Here is a 20,376-nt window from a genome sequence, read left to right as displayed (position 1 = left end):
ACCTGGCATAACCATGGTACATGTCCAAAACACGGTAATACGATTCTGGTACGTTTTCTTATAGTCTACTGGATAAATAATTCTGTGTTCACGCCCACAAAACTCCCACCCACCCACTCACTCTCTCTCTTTCACACAATCACGATCCTTGGCTTCCTCCATTAGTGCTTCAGGGACGTTACACGAGAGCATCCAGCGCATGCACGAATCATTATTTAACACAGATATGGCTTTCCATCAGTCTGTCGGTTGGACGGCGGGATCGGCTGGTTTCTGCACGAACGCCGGAGGAATGGTTTGATAACTGCATCGCATTTCAGGTCCAGCATCTTTCTGAGGTGCTTCAGGTAAACGCTCGTGCGCTACAAGTGACGCTGCTCTACAGTCTCTGTCGCTCGCTTTGACTGTCTGTGTGTGTTAATGAGAAGAAAAAAAATGTCATAAATGAATGAAAAAAAAGGCTTTAATTGTCTTTATGCAAGCATGTTTGATTTCGGGTTGCAATATGTTGTTCTGATTCTGAGATTTTCCTGTCAGCTGATCTGTAGACTATAATTAAATGCTATTGGGAACTTGGCGCTGGCAGCAAATTGCCCTTTACAAGCTCTCTGTAGGTGTTTGAAGAAGCATTGACGTACAAAGTCTTATACTTAAATGTTATGTTTTAAATTTATTACATTTTTACTACAGCGAAATAATTGACAGGCACCCTGCTGAAGGCCCCTGGTATTGTTTGATAATTACTCATTTCACTTCTTATAGTTTCAAAATTAGTTTGCATTTGTTAATTAAAATAAAGTTATGATAATATATAAATATTAAATGCAAAACTTAAACTTAAAATATAGCGAACAGGATAATTTATTTTGATGTGAAATATAATGTCAGATTGCTTCACATAATAGCTTTATTCACTATCAGTGGTGATATTGTTAACTATAACTAGATTAATTAAAATTATCTAACCTCAAAATCTTATTTCCAAAAATTCTTGGAAATAAGGCTAAAATAAAATATTTAATAGATTCATAATGCTAATATATACCTATAATATTAGATGAAAATTCCAAATTAAAAGTTAATTCAAAATAAAACAGCTGTTATTGCCAGTGTAAAGAACATTTCATTGCGTTTCACAGACTATTAACCAATAACAGTTTCCAGCCTAGCTTAATAGTTTCATCCCAAGATGGCATCTTTGCTGAAGGATGTCTCACTTATGATCACAAGAACTACTGAAGTAAAACATGTCCCTCTGTGTTTAACATCTCAGGAAGAGTTTCACAGCTTTAAGAACTGTGTGATGAAGACATCAGTGATGGATCTTAAAGTGGAACCTATGGACATTGATTACGACCAGCCGCCTCCTCTCCAAGTGTTCGCTCACACCTCGACTCTACACGGCATCTCTCATATCTTCTCCTATGAGAAGATCACGGCCAAGTGCTGCCTCTGGGTTGTGTTTTTCCTCAGCTCACTGACCTTCCTCATGTACGTCTGCATCGACCGGATTCAGTTCTACCTGGAGTACCCTCACGTCACCAAGCTGGATGAGATCACGACGCCCATGATGGTTTTCCCAGCAGTGACGATTTGCAATCTCAACTCTATCCGCTTCAGCAGGATCACACGCAACGACCTGTACCACACGGGCGAGTTGCTGGCACTGCTGAACTCCAGGTTGGTGAATGTGTATCAGTCGAGGGGCTGTGGTAAAGTTTTAATAATGAGCATGAGTCACTGGCTCAGTAGATTATGATCCCGTATTCCCCGCATGAATGCACAAGCACACTGGAGCATAAATGTTTAGGGTGCTTTTATTGAACTTGAGAAACGGATATGAAAAAGCAGAGTTCTGGGGAGTCCATGATGCTGAAGTCATGGTATCGTATATATTTCTGTCACTCCTGCCTCTTCATCCTAAGTGCTTTTCTGGCAAATTGAAAGAAGCAGTATGATTATTGTTCATTTTTTAATTGAGGAAAGTGCACTCTTAAAAGTAAAGCTTCCAATGGGTGGGGGGGGGGTTGCATCAATGCCATAGAAGAACCATTGTTCCTTCCATAAAAGAGCCTTTCGGTGAGTAGTTCACCCAAAGATGAAAATCTGCTGAAAAATGACTCACCCTCATGTCATCTAAGATTTGTGTCCATTAGAACATATGCATATTCAGGGAAATGTTGCATCACTTGCTCACCAATGGATCCTCTGCAGTGGGTGGGTGCCGTCAGGATGAGAGTCCAAACATCTTATAAAACATTACAATAATCCACAAGTAATCCACACCGCTCCAGTCCATCAGTGAATGTCTTGTGGAATTAAAAGCTGTATGTTTGTAAGAAACAAATCCACCATTAAGGTGTTTCAACTTTAAATCATCACTTCTGGCCAAAAGGTCACTTTTGTCCTTCAGACAAAAAATCCACCCCTCACATCAAAACCCATCAATATATGTATTTGTTGTGAACTGTTTTGGCTTTAAAACAGGACTTGATCTGTGCAGATTTCTCTCCTGATTCAGACAAGACAACTTTTTCACTGGAGAAAACAATATTATTGATATAGGACTCAAATTTTTGCCAGAAACAATTCAATAAAATCATCAATAAGATATTTTTTATGACATACATGCAGTTTTTTAACAAGATGATGGACTGGGCTGGAGTGGTGTGGATTACTGTGATGTTTTTATCAGCTGTTCAGACTCTCATTCTGACGGCACCCATTCACTGCAGAGGATCCTTTGGTGAGCAAGTGATGTAATACTAAATTTCTCCAAATCTGTGCTGATGAAGAAACAAACTCATCTACATCATTGAGGACCAGAGGGTGAACCTTTCCTTTAAGAGGATTTTAATCATCCAAAGAGCGTTTTTCCAATCTAAAGAACCTTTTGTCCAGTGGAAAGATTCACTAGATGCTAAAGGTTCTTTACTGAACCATAATTCCAATAAAGAGCCTATATTTTTGAGTGTGACACGTAGACCGTGTAACGTCAGATGACATGGATCTCTACTGGAGGTGCAGCTTCAATGGTAAAATATTTAAGTAAAATGATATCTTTGGCATAAGCATCAATATCAGCTTCCATCTGGCATTAGGAAGTCGTGATTGAGTTACTGCAGTGTTGTAACACCCGGCAGCTGTGAAGTGATGTGATGTGGGTTTGAATTGGACTTCAGTCATGCCTTCTTCTGCATTCCAAGTGCTTCTGCACTCTGACAAACACACACACACACTGTCTCTCTTTTTCTCAGTTTTATTCTGTATTCAGTCCAGTGTGGCACTTTTTGACATGTTTACAGAGAATTAACCTTGAATATTTTCATCTTCCTGAAAGGACAGCTGAATAGAACATGCACAGCTTTGCTGCATCCAGGGAAAGGCATAAAATAAATAATGTGTTTAAATAAATAAATGTGTTAAATAAATATTGTGCCATTATTTGAGCTCAGTTATGAGTGTAGACAAACTGAGATTCAACCTAGAGTTCGCTTCTAAATTTGACATTTCTTTATCTGTGTAGCACCTGTTGCCATCATTTACTCAAACCTTCCTTTCTTTTGTGGAACACAAACAAAGATGAAGAATTTTGCAACAGATCTTTTTATTTTTATTTTCATAATGTGACATACATCCTAGTGTTATTTTAGTATTATTTTATATAGTTTTTATTCATATTTGTTGTATTTTCACTTTACACTCTAAAAAACGCTGGGTTGTTTTTTCAACCCAACTGCTGGGTTAAGGCCGTTGGATAGCACTTTGGGATGTTTTAACCCAAGTTTGGGTTGAAAATAACTCTCTTTTTTAACCCAGCGGGGTGGGTTGAGGACGCGGACGTGAAGGAGAGCACGCACGTCACGTCAAAATCGTACGTCTCCAGTGCGAGCAGCCGCCATTTTCTCAGCGTGATAGAAGCGAGAAGCGAGTGAAAGACTATGGTAAGTAACGTTAAATATTCAAAATGTAAAGTTATCTTTTATTGTTTACCCGGTTGTATGAAAGGCGGAAGGTTTTATGAAAGGCGGAAACAAAGGAGCTTAACGTTATATATATATATATATAAAAAAACGGACGCGGTTTTCGCCTCGGACACGGAGGTCTTAACTGCCTCATGTAACGTTACTGAACGGAGGATGTACTTTTAATATAACGTCTGTGAATGTATTTTGTCATATTTACATAAGATTTTACATTATCCGTTCTCTTTGAGGCGTTAACAGACGGTTATGGTCACGGTTACGCTCATGTGAATTTGTCCTTTTTTTTCGCGGTTAAACTGAATGTATGTTTGTCTTCTAAAGGAAACGGCATTGTGTAGTAAAGACTAGCATAATTATTTTGAGGCTGTTGAAGTGGTAACTGTTAAAAGTATGTTTTACATGTAATATTTCAGACTTGTCCAGCTCCTGTCTTCATTGTCCTCGCGCCGAGAGTTAAAGACACAGAAGCTGTTTGTGTGAGGAGTCACAGACCTGTGTGAGGATGAGGAGGAGGTGTTCTTCTGAAGAGAGGGACAGACGGTTTAAGGAGAGTAAACTTCAGAATAACATCAAGCTATCTTTATTTTTACTAAGACTAAAATAATGTGTGTGTGTTTTTAGATGTTGAAATCCAGAGACAAGATAACTTCATTCTTTTGAGACTGATGTAAGTTAAATTATTATTACTTTTTTTTTTTTTTAGAAAATTAATGTTTCTGTTGTGTCCTGCCTGTTAACTTGACATTTTGATGCAAAAACAGTGTGATTTTATATATGTATGTATGTATATGTTAATATTTTATTGAAACCATTGATGTCCCTCTTTGCAGAACTCAAACTAACTGGAGTTAAGGACACACAAGTCTGCTTGTGTAAGGAGGTGGTTTTCTCAGCTTCTTCTGAAGAGAGGGAAAGATAGTTTAAGGCAAGTAAACTTCATAATTTCATGTTATCAGTTGTTGTTTTTTTACTAAGAGTAAAATAATGTTTGTTTTTTGTTTTTGTAGATGTTAAAAGCAAGAGACATGGGAGAGCATCATTCCTTTGAGATTTTATCTAAGTTATTTTTAGAAAATAAATTTTTCTGTTATCTCCTGCCAGTTTACTTCACATTTTGATGCAACAACAGTGTGATTACGTGCTCATTTCATTAAGACCATTGATGTCTGTGTTTTTTATTGCAGAAATCAAACCAACTTTGGAGTTGTCTTGTCTGATTTGGAGAGTCATTATTCTTGGTCTTCGCTCTTAGAGGTAAAGTTCACACAAAAAATCATTTACTTGCCCTCAAGTCATTCCAAACCTATAAGACTTTTGTCTGTCTTTACAACATAAATTAATATATTTTTAGTTTTCTCATAATATTTGTTAATCCATTTATAGTTTAGATAATCAGTATTTTCAAGCTTCATAAATATAGAGTTATTGTAGAAGTAAATTCTGATATTTATATATGAATACATCTTAAATTATATGATAGCAAACATGTATGTTCAAAATAAAATACTGGTCTCCCAGACCAGCAATGGAGGACACAAAAAGAGAATATTAAAAATATTCATACGTTTTCCAAAAAATTAGCAGATTTTGTATGAGTCTGGAAAAACATGAGGAGAGTAAATTATAAACATTTTAATTATTTGGCGAACTAACGGTTTGAAGAGCAGCCCTCCACGTACATGAATATTGTGAGGTATGTGAATGTCATGTCTGTTTTAATGTTTCAGTAAAGAAGCTTTCTGAAAGCAATATTTATTCAAACAATATCGCATGTCCTCACACTAGTGCTGCCATTATAGCATTCTGGAGAGCTGTGGTGGACTGAGACATTAAACAACCACACAGTGTTGAAACTTTAACACAGATTATTTACCTATCCTTACGGATGTGAATACACCTCTGAAAATGGATAGTTTAATTAAATGTTTAATTTTTTCATTTGTGTTTCTCTTAGGCCACTGATGAAGAGCAGGCGGTGACTGGATGAATGCTGGTCAGAGAGGAGAATCTTCTTTCCCCTAAACTGATGCAGCGGTGGTTTTAAAGAAGGACGCTGCCCTGGATGATGTAGAAGATGTCAGATGCTGTGCTGATGGGGCTTCTTCATGACTACATCAGTTATGTTAAAGAGATCATGAAAATTGACCGTGATGCATGATCTGTATTCATGGACTATGAAACAAACTGTAAGTGTATAATTTGTTAAAAAAAAAAAAGTTAAATGCTTTTTCTGTGTTGTTTAGTAGAAGAGTTTACACTCTGTCATTCATACACCTGCTCACATTCTTACACACACACACACACACACATGCGTCTGTTAAATGTTATAATATCAAAGTTAATGTTGTGATTTATTTGTGTACTGTCATGCCAGAATAGTTGGAAAAAAACCTAACTAATTGTAAATTTATTGTATGTGTTTTTGTATATTTTTATACAATATAAACAATTGAACTGTTAATGCCATCCTTTTCTGCATTTCTTCTAACATGTTACTTTTTGACTTTTCTCTTGTTTTTAATAAATATTTTCCTTTTGGTAATTATTATTTGTGTGTAAAAGTGATATTTAAAATGAACAACATTTGTAGGTTTAATGCCTAGCTCAATTTGGGTTAATTTTAACGTAGAAATGCATTGTTTCCCCACATGGCTGCACTCTGCGAGTTTATTTTCTGCCAGCAGGAGGCGCTAAGAGCGGGAGAGGTAGGTTTCTCCGGTAACGGCTGCAGAGCGGTACTGAGCTCACAAACGCTGCCTTATCAAGCACATGCGAAATGATATCGAACATTTTCTAAATACAGTAGTTTTCCTTCTGAAATACAGTGATAAAAAAACACCCGCTCTGTTTTTTTTAAACCCTGCAATATAGTCATTTTAAACCATAAAAAAGGCAACCCAGCAGGCTGGGTTAAATATGATAACCCAACTGGTTGGGTTAAAACAACCCAGCGCTGGGTTCGTCCCTTTTTGACCCAGCGCTGGGTTGTCAAAATAACCCAAATTGGGTTGTTTTCAACCCAGCAGTTTTTAGAGTGTAATTTGAACTTAATTTAGTTTTTCATCTAATGTATATTTGTTATTTATTTCAGCTTCATTTCTGTTAAAAAAAAAGATTTTTAAGAGTTTTAGTTAATGATAAAACCCTGATTTGCATAACGTCCTTTTTTTATCTGTGGAACACAAAATAATATATTTTGAAGATTATTTTTCACAATGATGATTGAGTTATGGCATTTCGATTAAGAATTATGAGTTAAATAAAAAACATAAAAACGAACATAGAAAACATATGCATGGATAAATATTTCATAAAAGGATGAATAAGATGCGTTTTGAAATTAGATTTGAATTTCAAAAAACCTTGTTGAAATTAAGAGCTTTAACCAGGCTAAAGTTTGCTTGCCTTGACTGGTTTAAACTGGTTTAGCTGGTCTCCCATGTTGACCAGCTGACAAAACTGCTCTGAAACCATAAAACCCGACCATCCTGATCCGTGCAAACTGGTTTGGTGGACAACTACAGACCACATTAGACTTTCAGCAGGGAGCCCCTTAATAAAAACCAGATTTAAAAAAAATGCATTTTGACAAATTTAACACTTAAAATAAAAGCCAAGTGTAGTTCCAGAAGAACCTTTAATATCCACTGAACTTCTTCAGTGCACTAAAGTGGAAAAGTGAAATGTTCTTCACACTAAGAAACAATGGTTCTTTTAAGAACTGTTCATTGAAAGGTTCTTGTGGGAATTAAAAATGCTTCTTTTATGGTACCGCTGCAATAAAACCTATTTAGAACCTTTATTTTTAAGAGTGTGCTCTCATGTTCCTCTGGTTTTTTGTCGTCTGTCTCTATAGACATGAGATACGGGACACTCACCTGGTTGAAGAAAGCGTGATGGAGGTTCTCAAGAGCAAAGCAGACTTTCGCTCCTTCAAGCCGCGTCCCTTCAACATGTGGGAGTTCTATAATAGAACCGGACATGACATAAAAGACATGCTGCTCTCCTGTCAGTTCAGAGGTTCACCGTGTCGCCCTGAAGACTTCAGCGTGGTAAGGCTCTCTAGGGATGCACAGTGATAAAGTTCTTTGAGCTCTTTTTCCTTTTTCAAGTCCATTCTGCAGCCCTGGTGTATTTATTTGATGCGAATCTCTCACGGAGCGCTGGAGGCTTTTTCTAGGTTTCAGCCAAATGCTGGGGTGTGATATTTGACAGTCCAATCATTTACGCTGCTGGGATCAAGTTTGTAGTTCTCGAGATTTCCCAGGGTTCCCATTGTGCTGCTGAGTTGTTTTATCGCTTTAATTTCGCAACACTAACAGAAAGGACCAAAGAAAATATTGTTTTCTTTTATGTGTCTAGCAACATGGCAAAACCAGAGCTCAGCTATAAGGATGTTTGCGTGCAGAGCAACAGCTGCTGTGTGAGTAGAAGTGCATTGAAATTTTATTATGACGCATAATCTGAAAAATGTGCCATTTGAGCAATTTTCTTATCCATCAAAGCAGAAGCAAGAACCTTTTCCTTCTTTAAAAGATGTAAACATGCAAAACATACATATTTATTATTTTAGACTTTTCACAGTGAATCATATCAGATAAAAACGTTTTGTTCACCAAAAAAAAAAAAAAAATCTGCATATTCCATGAAATCTTTCAAACACATTTGTGTATGTTTACTTTGGAACTAGCAAAAAAAAAAAAAAAAAAAAAAAATCACAAAGAAAGTGAAAAAATGTAAATTATTAAACATGAAAATCTGACTTTTTTTCTGTGAATTCTGAGTTTACACTTCTCAGTTCTGCCCCTTTTCTCAGAATTGTGAGGGGCAAAGTCTGAACTGTGAGATATAAACTTAACACTGCCAAAAAAAAAGGCAGAATTATGAGATATAAAATAAAAATCATGAGTCAAATGTCTGAACTGTGAGATATAAACAAAGAATTGTGAGAAAAAGTCTAAATTGCAAGATATAAACTCAGATTTACAAAGAAAAAAGTCTAAATTGTAAGAAAAAGTCGCAACTACCTTAAAAAAAAAACATCCCATGCAGTTAACAAGCGTCTAAAATTTTCTTGTAAAACCTACTCCAATAATCTTGTTTTATTTACAACCATGAAAAATTATTTTTACAGTTTACTTCCCGTGCATGTAATACAAGATACATGCATGTGGTAATCATGAAATACCATGGTATATATATATCAGTGTACCATGGTACTGCCGTCTGAAACCACTGCTACAGTACTTTCTGTGTCTGTGAAGCCAGTGACTCAAAGCTTACTGTTTAACTGTAAGCGATGAGAGCAGATGTGAGTAGCAGCTCATTACTGAAAACGAGCGTTGGAGCAAGAGTTCACTATGACACTGTGAGGACTACGCTGATGAAAAGGTTGCTTTGGTGATGTAACCACGTTTCTCTCCAAGTTTCCATGGCGACATCCCCGTCTGAAGCATCTGAAGTCTTTTATGTGTGTTTATGCATGCGTGTGTGTGTGTGCATTGGTGATAATGCCCTACTTACCCAAATGCCAACATGAGCATATTGTAGAGGGATTTTTCCTTCTCTAAATATAAATGCTTGTATAACAGCATTAGAAGTTCCCTGATGAGCAAAGAGTCTCCCGAAACCTCTGCATGTTTCTGATTCCCCGATGACTGTAGCTCATCTTCCATGCCAGGCTTTGAAGAAAGCCTACAAATTGCGACTGCTCCAGGCTGCTTTAAACTCCCACTACAGGTTCAAAATACCCTGCAGCCTTTAAAATAGGTCAGTGTTAAATACTAGATTTGGTGTGATGTGTGTGAGAGAGTGCCTGGGACAGTCTATTCTTTATCTCGGTCTTTACTGACTCAGTGCTTTGGGAAAAAATAGCACAGTGAATAGCACCAGACTCTTTTTTTGTAATTGTTAATGGAGTTTGAGGGATGGCTCTCCTCGGTCTGTCTTCATGGCCAGCCAGCTCTATTTTGTGGTTTTCAGCTCTGTGTAGCTACAATTAAATGCTTGATGGGTTTCGCTCTGGGAGGGGAATTGTTTGCTTCATTGGCCTTGAAATGCTGTTTATATACTCTCCAAACAGCTTTATTTGGCGCTTTCCACAAATAGGCTGCGCTTGGTGGTGTTTTTTCATTGGAGGCATAAATCGTATGTTTTTGTCATGTGACCTATTAAAACGTTTTTTTTTAAATTGAAGTAGCAAGTTCTTTAAAAAACATCAAATATTATTATTATTATTTTTTTTTTTGGCCTGTTAGAGGCCTTGACTTAATCTTCTGTATCCATAATTTCTATCGTAATTTTTATGTACTCTGTTGAATTTATATTTCATGAATTTTAGTAAAAAGCTATTTTAATTATCATTCTTAAATTATTTAAATTATTTTAAAATTTAATATTTAGCTGTCTACTCACATTTTGTGCACAATAATTGTAATAATAAATAAAATTTTAATAAAAAAATGTCTCTATTTAAAAAACTGACATTATTTGAAATTGTAACTTCCAACAAATAACATGATATGGACTCTTTCTACAACATGGTGGGGGGGGATAATATATATATTTTTAATAATTTAATTTATCATGAATTTGCCTTATGTTTATACACTGCCATTCTAAAATTGGGGGCAGAAATATTTTATTTAAATAAATTAATACTATTATTCAGCAAAGATTAATTAAATTGACCAGAAGTGACAGTTAAGACAAGTAGAATGTTACAAAACAAATCTGTTCTTTTGAATTTTCTGTTTATTGAAGAATCTTTAAAAAAAAATGTATCTCAGTTCCCACAAAAATATGAAGCAGCACTACTGTTTTCAACATTGATAATAATAAGAAATTATTCTTGAGCAGCAAATCAAATCAGCATATTAGAATCATTTCTGAAGGATCATGTGACACTGAAGACTGGAGTTATGATGCTGAAAATTCTGCTTTGTATCACAGAAATAAATTACATTTTAAAATGTTTTCAAATATAAAACAGTTATTTTAAACTGTAAAAATATTTCACAATTTTACTTTTGTTTGCTGTATTTTTGGTCAAATAAATGCAACATTGGCAAACATAAGAGAAACCAGAAAATACTAGTCAAAATCACACACTCCTTTTTTTCCTGCACGGAGACTTCTTTAAAAACTAAAGTCAATATTATCAGATCTTCAGTCGCAGATGAATAAATTAATTAGCAATGAATAATCTCACATGGTAATGAGACAGTGATTAAAGTGCCTTTGCATGCTGTCTGTGCTTCCACCCCACGTAAATGATGTTTACAGTTAATCATGATAGTTAATTGGACTCCAGAGTGTTTGCCGAAGGAGAGAGCGGATGATGCTGGTGGAGGGGGAGGGGAGGTGTTTACATGAAGAATAAAGACCAGTGAGAAATGCACAGGCTATCAAATACTAACTGACTAATTTATGCATCTTTAACACAATTAGCCCATTAAAATGCTTTTCAGACGTACATTAAAAAGTTGGTAGTGACGAAATAATAAGGAACTGGCATTTTTCTAATGTTTTTAGCGTGCTATGCTGATGCAATAATTGATGCAACAGTTTGCATTTTTCAGATGTGAGCGATGCTTACCTGTGCAATGTTCAATGAATGCAATGTGTCTTGTTTTCAATTTATCAGCCAGAGAACATGATCATTTATAACAGTTTGTTTCTTCGCTGTCAGTGTCCTCCATCTATCTTTCTCTCTGCTGTTTAATGATTTCTCCTCAGCTCCTGCAGCGCACAGGTCTCTCATATCACGCATAGCCATGATTCAGGCAGCCGGACTGATTGGAAGGGGAATGAAATTCTACAGGGTTTGTGGCTATAGATGACATATCTCATCCCGTCCTGACGAACAAAACTACCCAGGGTGGTTTGTGCTGGTTAAGCTGATTTCCCAAACTTGCCTATAGCTGACTAACCTTCGAAAAATTAGCCAAAGAGAAGCCGGTTCAGTTTGCAAGGCTGGATGATCTTAGATAATAGTTGTTGTTTTTTTGCAGGATGATTTACATTAGTTATCTTCTATATTGAGATGTTGGTATACATCTGTGCATATTTTTAGGATGTTGTGCAGGGATGGATTAGTAATCGGACATATCGGGCATTTTCCAGGTGGGCCGACGCACTTAAGGGGCAGACAGAATGTTTTTATTTATTTATTTTTAATTTTTCGCCGAGGACCATCTGTACAATTTCTTTAATGCTTCTGAAAGTCCCTTTTGCTGTAAAATAAAATCACGTGACGCAGGACTGACGGGTCACAGGAAACCTCTCAGGATCTCCCACTATGTTTTCACCACAGTCAAACAGATGGAGTCGTGCTCAAAGAGAAATGTCTTGAAACGCTTTAAATGTTTAATTAACGAATCAAAGAGCACACAGCGAGAGGGACGAGTGTGGTGTGTGTTTGTGCGAGTGTTTCCATGTTTCACACACTTGGATCTCTGTTTCCATAGGAACCGTCTCCCTTTAATAACTCTCAGCAGGTCTACAATGAACTTTTCTTTTTTTTATTGCTCTCTCATTGTTTATGTCTCATGTCAGTTTTCAATAATAGAGCGTTTTACTAGAATTGCTACTCATGTAACTCCTGTAATACCTCTTTATTTCATTTGGATCATTTTAGTAAGGCTGCGTGTCTTTTCTGACAGCAATAATAAAGTGAAGCTGGAGGATTAAACATTATGGAAACATTAATACATTTTAATATTTGTATGCAAATGACTTTTGTCACTGTTTCGGGTAATGTAATATGTAATATAATATCAGGGTCTGGAAGCAAAAGCAACCAATCTTGAGTAGAAATCATTATTTATTTGTCTCATGAGCTAAACATAATATTTCTCAATTGATCAAAAGTGACAGTAAATATGTGTAATGTTACAAAAGATTTCTATTTCAAATAAATGCTCAAATATTAATCAGCTCAACTTTTTTGGTGGGGTTGCTAACCCACAAACTGAAATGTTGAGCCACGTCTATGTTTTCAACATTGATAACAATAAAAATGTTTATTAAGCATCAAATGATTTCTGAAGGATCATGTGACACTGAAGACTGGAGTAATGATGCTGAAAATTCAGCTTTGCATCGCAGGAATAAATTACATTTAAAAATATATTCAAATAGAAAACAGTTATTTTAATTTGTAATAATATTTCAAAATATTGCAATATTTTTACTGTATTTTTGGTCAAATAAATACAGCCTTCATGAGCAAAAGAGACTCACTGACCTCAAACGTCAATATTAAAATAGCTACCAAATATATTAAATAAAATGTATCCATATTTTAGTTACAGTGATATATGAACCATCTGTTGAAGTAGAGGTAGTGTTCCTCATAAACTAAGCTGACTTTTCCACATGCAAGCATCTCTCGCATTATCTTCAAATTATGCAAAATAAAATATTTTTTGTGTAAGAAGTAACACCAAATGAACAATCTAGTACTTGTGTGTTGTTTCCAAAGCCCTGGCCCAGTAGAAATAAACAACACAATTAGAAACCAAACATTATTATAAAAGATTTACATTAGTTTTCTTTGGTGTGTTTTCAGGTGTTCACGCGTTACGGGAAGTGTTACACCTTTAACTCGGGGAACACCGGCGCGCCGCTGATCAGCGTGAAGGGAGGGATGGGAAACGGCCTGGAGATCATGCTGGACATTCAGCAGGACGAATATTTACCTGTGTGGGGAGAGACAGGTGAGGAAAACCCCAGATGCACACTACTCCTACTGTATATCCTTCCTCTCACGCTCTCGTTTTCTCTCACAGAGGACTCGTCGTTTGAGGCGGGAATCAAAGTTCAGATTCACAGTCAGGACGAGCCTGCGTTTATAGATCAGTTTGGTTTCGGAGTCGCACCAGGATTCCAGACGTTCGTTTCTTGCCAAGAGCAGCGAGTGAGTGTCACATTAATACATGCTTTATATATTTGTGTTTGTTGTTTCTTTACTCTAGTACTATTTCTTTTTCAGCTGGTGTATCTCCCTGCTCCGTGGGGCAGTTGCAAGTCAACCCCACCGAGTTCAGACTACTTTAAAGTGTACAGCATCAGCGCCTGTCGAACGGACTGCGAGACGCGCTACCTGGTGGAAAACTGCAACTGCCGCATGGTGCATATGCCTGGTGAGCACTGCAATGATTCCAGCATTACATTTACAGCACTTTACTCTAATATTGTAGTTACTGTAATGATTCGCTTCAGAAGAGTCCATCAGGTCCGTGAAATAGTGGATCATTTATTGTCCGTGTTGTGAAATTAAACGTCAAAATGCTTTACATGATGTCTATCAGTGTTGTTATTGTTAACAAAAACTATTACAAAAAAAAGTATTTTTTCAATAATTGAGAATAAAACTGAAATAAAATATAAATATTAGATGAAAACCTAAAACTTAAGAGCAACTAACTGAAATAGTTTGAGAGAACTAAAGTTACGAACACTAAAACTGAAATGACAAAAGCTATATAATACAATCTATAGAAATATAGCCTACTTAAAGTTTATAAAAATGACAACACAGAAAGCACATAAAATGTTTCAAACTAAAATTAAATAAAAATGGGAAACATAAAAATAAAAGATATTAATAAATACAAAGTATAAAATCTGATAAACAAAAAAAATTGTCTATATCCTTCCCTTTTCTTATGTCACTTGACATAATGACTAAGTTCATTTTTAGTGTTTGAAGTGTTTATATAGTGGGACAGTAAATTCATGTTACATAAATGCTTCAAACTGACCCTAAAGTCTTTAATAATTGTGCACAATCTAGATTTCAGTTGTTGTAATTATGCTTAACAGTCACATTTCTAACATACTAGCAGTGCCTCTAAAAAAAGCAGAGTTCACAACTGTGTTGAAGTCAAGTTGATCAAGCGAGTGAAACCTAATTAAACCTGCTCCTGTCAAACTGCCACTGGCACTGAAATCTAATTTAGTTGATTACAGAAGGCTAAATTAACATATATCAGTGTGGGATTTTAACTCTGGGCAATTTAAGGACTCTGTTATGATGCACAAGAAGTGCTTGAGGTTTTTAATACTTATTTGTAATTGAGAAGGACTGTGTGTTAAGAACGTTTTGATCTTATGATTTATTTTAGTAATCTTTTATGTGCTTTTGTTATTTTTATTCGTTTATTTGGTCACACTTTCTATCTATCTATCTATTAATCATACTTGAATGTATTTATTTCAATTAGTTGCTATGTTTCCACTTTTCATCCAGTATTTATTTTTATTTCAACTTTATTTAAATGAAAAAAAATGGTTTTAATAGTCATCTTTTGAGAAAAGGTGATAATTTAGAAAATTAAGAAAATGATGACAGAATTCATTTTTGAGCAAACTATACTTAGACATGTACTGCCCCTGCAGGTGATGCGCAGTACTGCACTCCTGTGCTATATAAAGAATGTGCACATCCAGCACTAGGTAAGTAACTTTTATCATGAATCAGTGTCAGAAACACAGTCTATCCTTCAGACGAGCCATGATTTTAATGTTTACAGTGCTATAATTTACCTTGTTCTGGTTGCACAGATTTCCTGGTGGAGAGGGACAGTGACTACTGCTCATGTGAGACTCCGTGCAACATCACGCGCTACAGTAAAGAGATGTCCTTCGTGAAGATCCCCAGCAAAGCATCGGTCAAATATCTCGCAAAGAAGTACAGCAAATCTGAGAAATACATAACGTGAGTGTGCTATTTTTACCTTGCTGAAATACAGTTTTCCATCACAATGACTGTTTCGAACATTTCTTAAAGGTGCTGTATGTAATTTTTGATTGTACTAAAGCATAAAATGCCATGTTTACAGATAATTAGAGTTTAGAACTAGTTCACATACTTATTGCTCTGAAACACAATGCTACAGCCAGTTATTTCACTCTGAAATGTGTGTTCTGTGTCGGAATGGCTGTTTTTGTTTTGGTCTGTGTGATTCTGCTCATTGCCAATTCACTCAATAGGATTTCAATAGCCCCGGTTGCCAGTTGGCAGAAAAAAATAATGTATTGCAGCCATGGAAATGAGCTACTTAAAGCTCAAACTGGATCAGAGATCACAGGGTCTGCCCGACCTAAAAAGCCTCAGCACCCATCTAAAATGCTCTGTTACCAGAGGCATATTAAAACTGCAATAAATCACAGTTTAAAGCTTGTTGATTTCCATTATCAGCTTATCACTTTTTCCTGTTGTGTGTCCTTGATCTGGCAACTCACATGAGCATCAAGTATTACATACTGCAGCCTTAATTGAATAACTGTGTAGATACCAGTACTACAGTGTGCTAAAAAGACAAAAGTGTTGGATAATGTGTAATTTGAATTGATAATCTGCCAAACTGGATTGCCAAAAGCATGCTAAACCATGTTGTGTTTGCTGTCAGGGAGAATGTTCTAGTGCTGGACGTGTTCTTTGAGGCTCTGAACTATGAAACCATTGAGCAGAAGAAAGCCTATGAGGTTGCTGGTCTGTTGGGTGAGTAAACACTATATATACAGTATATTGTACAGAAAATATTATTGTAATTTTAAATTATTTGAATATATTTAAAAAAGGTAAATTATTTAGTTTAATTGAATAAAAGCTGAAATGTATTTATTTAAAAGCTGAATTTTCAGCATCAATACTCCAGTCTTCAGTGTCACATGATCCTTCAGAAATCATTCTAATATGCTGATTTGGAAACTGAAACAATTTTTCAGGATTTTGTTATGAATAGAAAGAACAGCATTTATTACATTATGTATTTACTGTCACTTTGATCAATTTAATGCATCCTTGCTGAATAAAAGTATTAATTTATTTCAAAACCAAAGAGAGAATATCAAACACTTGTATAAGAAGCCACCTAGAAATTAGCCAAAACATCTTAGTGAATTTATAGCAACACATTAAAATTGTGGCAATGCGTTTTGCACATCTCAGGTTTTCTTCAAGAAATGTAAATGTTCAGTCTGTGTGTTTGTGTGTTTTAGGTGATATCGGAGGACAGATGGGGCTGTTCATTGGAGCCAGCATTCTTACGATTTTGGAGCTTTTTGACTACCTTTATGAGGTAAGAGTTAGAACATAAAATGGCTGTATCTGTATGGCTGTGTCCTGTCAAAAATATTTCTGTTGGGTTTTGTGTGGGGACATTTTTATTAAAGGAATATTTTAACCACAAATGAAAATTATCTCAGCCTCATGACCCAAACCCACATGACATTCTTTCTTCTGTAGAAGAATATTATTCTGTAGTATTTATTCACTAAAAATATCTTGATACATAACCAACATGCCATGCTTAAATACACTGCCATTCAAATCAGTTTATTAGATTGATTTCTGAAGGATCATGTGACACTTGAGACTGGAGTAATGATGCTGAAAAATCAGCTTTGCATCACAGAAATAAATTACATTTAAAAACAAATAACTTATTTTACATTTAAATAATATTTCAAAAACATTAGTGTTTTTACAGTATTTTAGATCAAATAAATGCAGCTTTGGTGAGCAAAAGACTGAAGATTTAAATAATTTTCATTTTGGAGAGAATTAGCCCTTCAAATACAATATTACAGCATCTTTTTGTCTTCCTTTTTGTCTGTCAAGGTAATGAAATACAGGTTGTGCCGCTGCTCCAACAAGAAACATCACAACAACAACAACACTGATCACGGCACTGTACTCGGCCTGGATGACGTTAAATGTCACGTCAGTAAATACCATTAACATTCCTGCAGAAGTTCCAGCTGTTTGCCTGCCAGTCGTATCCAGATTATGTTCTACATTTTAGCAGATGGCATCACAACACCAGCACGGTTGTGTTTTCTTCAGATTGTTCTGGCATCTTGTGGTTGTACTCTTTCTTATGCCTATGCGATTTTTGAGGATATTTCCAGAAATATTTTGTGCTTTTCTGAAAAACGTGCTTTTGATTTATAAGGCAGGAATGTCAAAAAGGTTTGATATTAATTCAATTGTTTGATCTTTGTCTGCCTGGTCTTTTGCGTCAGAATTGCATCTGCTAGCTTGAGGGGTTACTGTATGTGTCATATTTTATTAATTCTGTGCATCTTAAAGGCTATAATATGGATGTAAATGCATTGTGACAAGCGATTCGTTGCACAAGGCAGTGTTCGAGAGAACACCACTCTGAAAGGAAGAGCTCACCCTAAAAAGAAAATTTGCTGAAAATGTATCTCACCTTCAGGCCATCCAAGATGTAGATGAGTTTGTTTCTTCATTAGAACAGATTTGAAGAAATGTAGCATTCCATCAATGGATGCTCTGCAGTGAATGGGTGCCGTCAGAACAAGAGTTCAAACCGTGAAGTGAAGTGAAGTGAAAAGCTGCATATTTGTAATAAAACAAATCCATCATCAAGACTTTTAATATCAAACTGTTGCTTTCGGCTAAAAGTCCTCTATCCATAATTTTGCTTTCTCCAGGGAAAAAGTTGTGTTGTCTGAATCAGTAGAGAAATATGCATGGATCAAACCCTGATTCCAAGCCAAAACATTATTATGGACTATGGACTGATCTTTTGACTAGTTTAAAGTTAAAAAGATTTAATGATGGAAATGTTTCTTACAAACACGCAGCTTTAGCTTCACAAGACATTCGTTGCTGGTCTGGAGGGGTGTGGATTACTTGTGGATTATTGTTATGTTTTTATTAGCTGTTTGGACTCTTATTCTGACGGCACCCATTCACTGCAGAGGATCCATTGGTCAGCAAGTGATGCTAAATGCTAAATTTCTCCAAATCTGTTCCAGTGAAAAACAAACTACTACACCTTGGATGGCCTGAGGACGAGTACATTTTCAGCTCATTTTCATTTTTGGGTGAGCTGTTTCGTAAAGGCCTGTGGGTGCTATATGATATGAGCATGATATCATGAGCCCATGTCAGATCAGAGAGAGACTAACCCCAGAAATTCCCAGGGGTGCATGTGAGCTCTCCCAGGCTTCTGTCTGCTGTGTCATGTTTGTTTCGGGAGCTGGGATGTGTGTGCATGTCTGTGTATGTGTCAGTTAAAGTTGTGTGCCGTTGCTGTGTGTGTCTGTGTGTTTGCAAGCTCGTCTGAAAGTGCATGGATGTGTTTGTCTGTTTGTAAGTGTGTCTTTGGGCATGTACTGTACATATTACATGTGATCGATCATTTCTGGAATAGATGAGGAAAAGCTGAAAGCAACAGGGTGTCGGATATTTTTAATCAGAAAATGAAGTATTTTTAAGTCTGTGATGCATTAGAATGATTTGTCAAATGCTAGCAGATAGAACACAGTGATTTGTCGTAGATTAAGGTAGCTTAAAAATATTTTTTCATGTTTGATTTACATTTTAGACACTATATTAATCTAAATACAGGTCTGGTTTCTTTTCAGAAAAACCACACAATCGATTTTCAGTATTTCCTGAATAAGGATTGTCAAATAGCAACAGTATTAATATATGAATAAAAAATTTTCAACTGATACATTTCTGGATTATTTTGATGTTTATCATGTCGTTGTGATAAAAATATGATTTTTTTTATTTTTTTTTATGAATAAACATGCATAAAATTAATATTGGTCCTGGAATATTTCTGTGTGTGTGTCTGTACAACTTAAGATGTAATGTTGTGCAAAGCAGTGTTGATATTCTGCCCTTTGTGATTCCACATCAGTTCATCAGTCGTGCCTGTGACACTATGAAGGGCAAAATCAATCCGGATGTGACGGGAATGTGGCTCATCAAGGTCCCCTACACTCATGTAAATATTTAATGAGTGCCATTTCCTCAGCAGTCTGTCATTGTGGGAAAAAGAGGAAAGTTGCATTCTTAGATCACGAGACTGAGGGCTAGCGATGACTCTGCAAGGCAGATATGTTCTGGTCATGTACTAAATTGAGACAATTTTGGTCTTCAGTATTTGAAATTTGAAAATCATTTAATAAAACTCAAGCATTTAATTTAAGAATACAGGCTAACACAATAATGGCTTTGCTTGGAGTTATAGATGACGAAATTCGTCGGCAGCGCTGCGTAGGATTTGTTCGAAAATGCCTCCAAATGAGTGAACTGAACAGTGGATGCAGTTTGTTTTTCCGGGGCAGCAACGGAGTGTAGCAAGTGCATTTGTGTTTTCTGGTCATTTGAGTGGAGAAAGTTTTATAAAAAAGGCCCAGGCCGACGCTGGATTTGCACATCGTTTGCTTAAAGACCCTATTCATGTAAATCAGCAAATTTGTTGGAAATCAGCACATAAGTGAATATATGTTAATGGAAACAACACGAAACATCAGTATAGCTCCGCTCATGGCACGCCTCCAGGAGCTCGGCTTCTTCCGGAAAGAATCGGAAAGATGTATTTTATTATGATAA

The 20,376-nt window shown here is 36.0% G+C and overlaps 1 protein-coding gene and 1 long non-coding RNA gene across 2 annotated transcripts; both read left to right on the top strand.

The window, feature by feature from the left end:
• Window positions 1-148: 148 nt before the first annotated feature.
• Window positions 149-19,578, top strand: asic1a (acid-sensing (proton-gated) ion channel 1a). Its single transcript, XM_052604927.1, has 11 exons — window positions 149-347; window positions 1,274-1,680; window positions 7,843-8,038; window positions 13,558-13,705; window positions 13,778-13,905; window positions 13,981-14,131; window positions 15,390-15,446; window positions 15,555-15,708; window positions 16,403-16,494; window positions 16,995-17,074; window positions 17,617-19,578. Exons 2-11 carry the CDS (start codon window positions 1,304-1,306, stop codon window positions 17,734-17,736), a joined length of 1,503 nt encoding a protein of 500 aa, XP_052460887.1. The 5' UTR covers window positions 149-347; window positions 1,274-1,303; the 3' UTR covers window positions 17,737-19,578.
• LOC128019009 (uncharacterized) lies at window positions 3,770-5,130 on the top strand. Its single transcript, XR_008185030.1, has 3 exons — window positions 3,770-3,944; window positions 4,400-4,653; window positions 4,817-5,130. It is a non-coding gene; the product is annotated as an uncharacterized LOC128019009 (long non-coding RNA).
• Window positions 19,579-20,376: the final 798 nt, after the last annotated feature.

Source organism: Carassius gibelio, chromosome A8 (genome assembly GCF_023724105.1).
Source record: "Carassius gibelio isolate Cgi1373 ecotype wild population from Czech Republic chromosome A8, carGib1.2-hapl.c, whole genome shotgun sequence".
Classification (NCBI taxonomy): domain Eukaryota; kingdom Metazoa; phylum Chordata; class Actinopteri; order Cypriniformes; family Cyprinidae; genus Carassius; species Carassius gibelio.
The sequence above is the reverse complement of the archived record's forward strand: the minus strand, read 5'-3'. Positions and strand labels throughout refer to the sequence as shown.

Bases quoted from the DNA above. Each gene is read 5' to 3' on its own strand.
- asic1a (XM_052604927.1), top strand. From the start codon at position 1,304: ATGAAGACATCAGTGATGGATCTTAAAGTGGAACCTATGGACATTGAT. The intron at 13,906-13,980 runs GTGAGTGTCACA...TTTCTTTTTCAG, and splicing joins TTTCTTGCCAAGAGCAGCGA to CTGGTGTATCTCCCTGCTCC. The intron at 17,075-17,616 runs GTAAGAGTTAGA...TTGTCTGTCAAG, and splicing joins TTTTTGACTACCTTTATGAG to GTAATGAAATACAGGTTGTG.